Source organism: Otolemur garnettii, unplaced genomic scaffold (genome assembly GCF_000181295.1).
Source record: "Otolemur garnettii isolate 467f Iridium unplaced genomic scaffold, OtoGar3 scaffold00081, whole genome shotgun sequence".
Classification (NCBI taxonomy): Eukaryota; Metazoa; Chordata; class Mammalia; order Primates; family Galagidae; genus Otolemur; species Otolemur garnettii.
In genome coordinates, this window is record NW_003852476.1 from 6,662,258 (window position 1) to 6,669,177 (window position 6,920).

At 43.4% G+C, this 6,920-nt stretch overlaps 1 protein-coding gene across 1 annotated transcript in view; it reads left to right on the plus strand.

The window, feature by feature from the left end:
• The window catches only part of SNAPC1 (small nuclear RNA activating complex polypeptide 1), a 27,162-nt gene that overhangs the window by 7,125 nt on the left and 13,117 nt on the right, over positions 1-6,920 (plus strand). The window contains exons 5-7 of the mRNA XM_003794457.3: positions 1,937-2,095; positions 3,904-3,963; positions 4,694-4,756. Of these exons, the coding sequence (XP_003794505.1) occupies positions 1,937-2,095; positions 3,904-3,963; positions 4,694-4,756 (282 nt within the window). The remainder of the gene's footprint in view (positions 1-1,936; positions 2,096-3,903; positions 3,964-4,693; positions 4,757-6,920) is intronic.

Sequence of the window (6,920 nt, forward strand, 5' to 3'; positions counted from 1 at the left end):
AAAAAAAAAAAAAAAAGAGTGGAGTCTTCACTTGAGGTCAGGAGTTGAGCCCAGCCTGAGCAAGAGACCTTGTCTCTACTAAAAACAGAAAAATAGCCAGGCATTTAGCAGAGTGTTGTGGCAGGCACCTGTACTCCCAGCTACTCGGGAGGCTGAGGCAAGAGGATCACTTTAGCTCAGGAGTTTGAGGTTACTGTGAGCTAGACTAGTTCCATGGCTCTCTAGCCTGGGTAACAGAGTGAGATTCTGTCTCAAAAGAAAAAAAAAAAAGAGCAAGGTCTTGATATGTTGCCCTTGCTGATGTCCTGGACTCAAGTGATCCTGGGACTACAGGTGCATGCCACTGTACCCCGCTTCTGGACTCAAGTGATCCTGGGACTACAGGTGCATGCCATCGCACCCAGCTTCTCCCCTGGTTTTGTGTAGTGCATTGCATTACACAGAACACTTTTCACTCACACAAACTTGTTTAGTATTTACAACAGTCGGGTGGGTGGAATGACTTCATTTTGTACAAATATGGAACAGGATTCTCAAGTGGAAGGTTTCACCTGAGGTCACATGTGGAACAAATGGCAGCTCAGACTCAAAAACTTGACCTTTCTCCTGTGTTACTCTACACGGAGTAGATCATTGGGAGCACAGTCCCTTTTAAGCTGTCAGTGCCTGGACGCTGTTCTCCCATTGCAGATCCTACATATGTAAGCCCTCACCACTACTAAGCAGTTTATCATTTCTTGAACAGATCTCAGTTCTGCCAAGATCTGTCAGAAAGAAATTGAGTCGTCTGACTCGGGGATGACTCAGACGTTGCCTTGTCCATCTGTGATGGGAGTGTCAGTTATTTTCTTCAGGTTTCAGAGCCATGTCTATGTGCCACATGGGTTCTTCTTAAATTAGGCTGCACTGTGATGTCTGTCTTCTGACCCCTGCACTGTGATATCTGCCCTCTGCCTGTTTGGCTGGAGGTTCTGGGGGAAGATAGGTCTAATTAATAAATGATGCTACAAATGGTGTCATAATCATCCTTTTATTTCTTTTATGCAGTTTTTTTTTTTTTTTTTTTTCCAAGGCGGTACCCTACTCCTTTGAGCCACAGGCGCCACCCCTTTTATTTCTTTTAAAGCTGAATCTTATCACTGAAGTAATGGTGAAAGTTATGTGGACAGGCACCCAGGCTTTAGGATTTCTGGGCAGACTTGGGTGAGAGGCATTATATAGGAATTTCCAGTACAGCATAAAAAATGATGTGAATATTCTTGGTATGTCATTATGATATAAAAACATAATCTTAGTTATCAGTAGTGATATATTTTTAAAATAATGAGGATACTTTATCTGTTTATTTATTTGAGACAGTGTCACACTCGGTCACACAGGCTGGAGTGCAGGGGCATGATCATAGTTCACTGCAGCCTCAAACTTCTGGGCTCAAGCAGTCCTCCCACCTCAGCCTCCTGAATAGCTAGGACTACAGTTCTGCTCATTTTGAAAAAACATTTTTGTAGCGAATGGGGTCTCACTATGCTGCTCAGGCTGATCTCAAACTCCTGGGCTCAAGGGATCCTCTTGCCGTGGCCTCCCAAAGTGCTGGGTTTACAGATTTAAGCCACTGTACCAGGGCCAGTAATGACATTTAGTGATTTGTTATGCTAGAAATAATTTTCCTTATGTCCTGAAATGCAATTCTACAGTGTGTTAATTAGTCTTTCCCTGGAGTCTCCCCATCGTGGTCCATCGTAAATACTGTTTGCAGCCTCTTCATTAAGGAAGTTGTGCTGTTTTGTTTGCATGTTAAGTTATTTTCAGTACACTACAGAATGTTGTTCCCTGTCAGTTCATAGTTAACTTTGGAAGGTAATTTTCTATTTTGGATTGGTTTTGCCTTTAAGTTTCTCCTCACAAATTGAAGTAAATCTCTTCTTTTTACTCTTAGGAGATGTTGAATGTGCATGATCATTATCAGAACATGAAACACGTCATTTCAGCTGATAAGTCACAGCCAGACAAAGCTCTCAGCTTGATAAAGGATGATTTTTTTGACAACCTTAAGAACATAGTTCTGGAGCACCAGCAGTGGCACAAGGACAGAAAGGTATGCAGTCGCTGTCGGGCGCCGCTCCTTTGCGTTGTACAGATGTTCAGATGTGGACGGGGCTGTGGAGAAGCCGCCCAGTGTAGTGGCTGCACCCTGTGAAGCTAAGATAGAGGACTTGACTTCCGTATGATGTTATTTACTTTACAGATAGACTCTGTGGATGTATTTTTGTACAGGTTTGTATCCTCTTGTTACACTACAGATTAATTAGTCTCTGTGAGCTGACATTTTGGGGGCCGTGCATGTCTTTGGACCAAATCTGCACACAGGTGTGTTTTGTTTGCACAGTGTTGATCCCAACATTGTGCTAAAAATGTGAATTAACAACATTTAAGTATTTGTGGATTTCACCTAAAATTCAGGACATCCAACTTCTCTTAGAACTCAGTCCCCCATGGGACATACTGGAATGTGTGCCATGGGGCCCTGGGGCCCTTTTGCTGAGGGGTTCTGTGCAGGCCTCTGGGTCCCCTCTGCACAGTCTTTCTCTGGGTTTCTGAAACACTGCGATGCTGTTTGTACCGCAGCAGGAGGCCTGGGTGGTGGAGCAGTGGGCTGAGGCCACTTGATCCTGGTGCCTGGCTCGAGCTTCCTCAGCCCTGTGCAGGAGGGGGTCAAGGAAATGGTCATCAGTAGGCCTGAGCAGTTGGCTGTGACCCCTGACAGTGTAACTCTGCAAGTAGATGGGGGCCTTACTTGTGCATCATGGGTCCTTACAAGACAAGCTACGGTATGGACGCTCTCACCCGGCTGGCTCAGATGACTGAGAGTAGAGCTTGGCAGACTCTGGACAAAGTCTGAGAGTGGGAGGTCCTGAATGCCAACTCAGGGGATGCCATCAACCAGCTGCTGGCTGCTAGGGCATCCACTGCCTCTATTCTGAGATTGAGTTTATCCATATGACCCCCCCACCCACCAGTCAGTCCTTAAGCTGAGGCACAGCAGTGGACACAGGCCACACTTCTAAAGTCTGAGGGGACATGAGGGGGCTGCCAACACAGGAAAGGCCAGGGTAGTTCTGGCAAGGCCAAAGCTGCTCCCATCCAGCCGTAGCTCTGACACATGATGGAGCTGCAGCAGCGTATCTGACAGGCGCTGTGCAGTGTGTCACCGTGCTCTCCAGCCTGGTTGGGGCTCCAGCACCATCCTGCCCTCCCATCCCTGCAGTGTCCCAGGACATGGGTGTGTATATGAGCGTTCACCAGAACTGCCATGCCCAGCCCAAAATACTTAATTTTAAGATATTGTTTTGAAAAGATAAACAAGGAAAGTGATAAGGAAATGACAGTCAGGGAAAAAAGAAAATAATTTTATTCCTTGACCCACATTTATTTTAATTTTAATGAGAGATAGTAAGTTTTAGACTGTTTGAATATTTGAAGTGCTACAAATAGGTTACAGAAATGACCTAAGCATTAGTGTGAAACTCTGTTAGTATTTTGATAGATGAACTCTCTTCAGTAAGCATTACTGAGGCATCTGATGATCAGAAGCAAAGGGGAGTAAACCAGTTTCTTTCCTCTCGTGTAAAGTGCATGCTGCCTTTCATTAGTTAGCAGGACGTGGGCATTTCATTGATGAATTTTAGAACATTCTGATACCTAACCCCACTTTTCATGTCAGGAGGTAAACCATGCTGCAAAAATGTGAAATGCTCTTCTATTTTTCAGTAATTAAAAGAAGTTATTTTCACTGCTGTGACATTGATTTGCACTTAATTAAATTGGAAATTTTTGTGTAGATGTATGTGTGTGTGTGTGTGTGTATATATATATATATATAAAATGACTTTTTTACTCTTTCAGAATCCATCCTTAAAAATTGATGGAGAAGAAAAGAGGGAAGGAAGTTCACAAGAATCAGAGGTCAGAAAGCTTTGCTATATGATTGCTTATGGGGCTGTAATTTGATTAGCTTTGTTTCATGTGTGGTTGTGATTCTGTCTAATAAGCACTATGATCCTTGGTTACTATTATAATAAATATAGAAAATTCTGAATTTTCATTGTTCTGTGAAATGCTAGTCTGTTCTTTACTTGAAACCTTATGAAAGACCACATCAGGCACAGGTTGGCCGTGAGGATGTTAGTAGTTTTGAGCGGGGACAGGAGAGGGTGGGGTGGAAGACGCCTTCATTTCTTAGTGGAGCAGGGTGAGGATTGGTAATGCGGCTTCTCTCAACTTGTCAGCCTTTCAGCCGTTGTGGAGCCCAGGCTGCTATTTACTGCTTCCTGCCTCCAGGGTTTTCATCTATCTGAGTGGCTGAGATAAGCAGCCATCTTTGGGCAGATGAGGAGGGAACGGCAGTAGAGGGATCTGTCTGATCACACCAGACTTTCATTCATAGTGTCCTCCTGGAATCCTGAATGAAATGATCATTGTGGGCCTGGTCATGGCACCTGCTTGTCTGGTAGAGAATATGGTTCGTGTTTATGGGTGTGCCCTCCGTGTGTGTCCAGTAAACATTGGTTCCTTTTATCCTGTCCTGCCTTCTATCTCAGACCTGACTTCTGATAACAAATACTTGGGTATTCATAATTTCACTCTAAAGTTTGTGTGTTTTAACTTTTTCTCCTTCCTGTTTATTTACTTCCAGAGATGTGAAAGGGCAGAATCATTAGCAAAAATAAAATCAAAGGCCTTTTCCATTGTCGTTCAGGTAAGTGTTTTTTTAATAAGGTGATTTGTAAATTGACTGGATGCTTTTTAAATTACATTTTAATTAGTAATACATGTACACAGATTGAAAAGTCAAACGTGACTACAGTTACGGAGCCTGACAGTACTCTGCCACTTCCCACCCTACCACGTGTTCTGAACCTTGAGGGGCAACAGCTTCAACTTTTTCTCAGCCATTTATTCTGGTTTTGACCTGGAATTTTCTTTATTATCTTCTAGCCTCTAGTATTCCTGACCCCAGAAGGTTTTAGAGTTTTTGCTTTGCTTTATCCATGGAAGTTCTGAAGTTTCGTGCTAATACAATTTGGCGTAGGTCTTTTTCATTCATTGTTTTTACCCTTTTTGTTTTTTTTGTTTTTGTTTTTGTTTTTGCAGTTTTTGGCCAGGGCAGGGTTTGAACCTGCCACCTCCAGTATATGGGGCTGGCATCCTACTCCTTTGAGCCACAGGCGCCACGCATTTTTGCCCTTTCAGTGTGGTACCCTCCGGTTCTGAGGAACTTCTGTGTTTTGAGACAGACTCTCACTTTGTCACCCTGGGTAGAGTGCCGTGGCATCACAGCTCACAGCAACCTCAAACTCTTGGGCATAAGCAATTCTTTTGCTTCAGCCTCCCAAGTAGCTGGGACTACAGGTGCCCATGACAATGCCCAACTATTATTTTTTTTGGTTGCAATTGTCGTTGTTGTTTAGCAGGCCTGGACTGGGCTCATACCTGCCAGCCTCTGTGTATGTGGCTGGTACCCTACTCACTGAGCTCCCGGGGCTGCCCTGAGGAACTCTGCATATTGTTTCTTTGATGGTGTTCTTTGCTATATTTGAATCTCTCTTTTTTTATTTTTAGGCATATTTCTTAAGCTTTATCTTCTGAACCATTTTTTTTAAAATTCTTGCTGACATTTTATCATTAGTAAGAATTTTTCTTATTCTCTGAATGGTGGTTATTTTTTTACTGTGTTTTTTTTTTTTTTGAGACGGAGTCTTAGGCTGTCACCCCATTACCCTCCCACTGCTCAGGTAGAGTACAGTGTGGTCATCATAGCTCTCTCTAACCTCAAGCTTCTGGGCTCATGTGATCCTCTTGCCTCAGCCTTCCCAGTAGCTGAGACTATAGGCTCATGACATCATGCCAGGCTAATTTTTCTATTTTTGTAGAGACAGGATTTCACTTTTGCTCAGGCTGTCTTGAACTCTTAAGCTCAAGTGATCCTCCACTTTAGCCTGCCAGAGTGTCAGCATTACATGTGTGAGCCACTGTTCTTGGCCACTCTGAATGTTTTTTGTCTTAAAAAAAATGCATTTTTCTTTTTTTATAGGGTGTAATCTCTTTTTAAGGGTATTAAGTACAGTTTTGACAGAACTTCCCATTTCCTCTGAGTTCTTTCCTGTGCCTAGATCTTTTAAAATCTTTTTCTTTCACATTGTTGGCTTTTTTTCAAATAACTGAAGATTCTCAGAAGTCTATTCCTATTTAAGAGTGATCAAGATGATGTATAGCTTTTTTAACCCCTATATCCCCTACATTTCTTTCTTTCTTTCTTTCTTTTGTGTAGCTAGTCATTTTTGCCAGAGAGCAAGCTTTCATTCTCTTTTCTGGGGGAGGAGAGTGGGAACTAAGCCCAGTTGCCAGTGTTTTGGGAGCCTACAGGGAGAATCAGCCCAGGCACTCACCACTCCTTATGTGTGTTTCACTCAACCTCCCTATTTTTGTTTCTTTAAAAAATTTTTTTAATACAATTTTGTTTGTTTTTGAGACAGAGTCTCACTCAGTCACCCTGGGGTTGAGTGCCATGGCATCACAGCTCCTAGCAACCTCCAAATCTTGGGCTCCAGCCATCCTCCTGCCTCAGCCTCCCGAGTAGCCGGGAGTACAGGTGCCGCCACGACGCCCAACTCTGTTTTCAGTAAGAGGCCCCCTCTCCTTCATCAGCTATACCAGTTCCCCTAAGCCTCCCATTTTTCTATAGAAGTTGCCTAGCTTTGAGGCTTGGGAATGGGACACTATTTCTTATATAGATTTTCAAAACATTTACCCATTTTTATTTTTTTGCTGTTTTTGGCCAGGGCTGGGTTTGAACCCACCACCTCCAGCATATGGGGCTGGCGCCCTACTCCTTTGAGCCACAGGCGCTGCCCATTTACCCA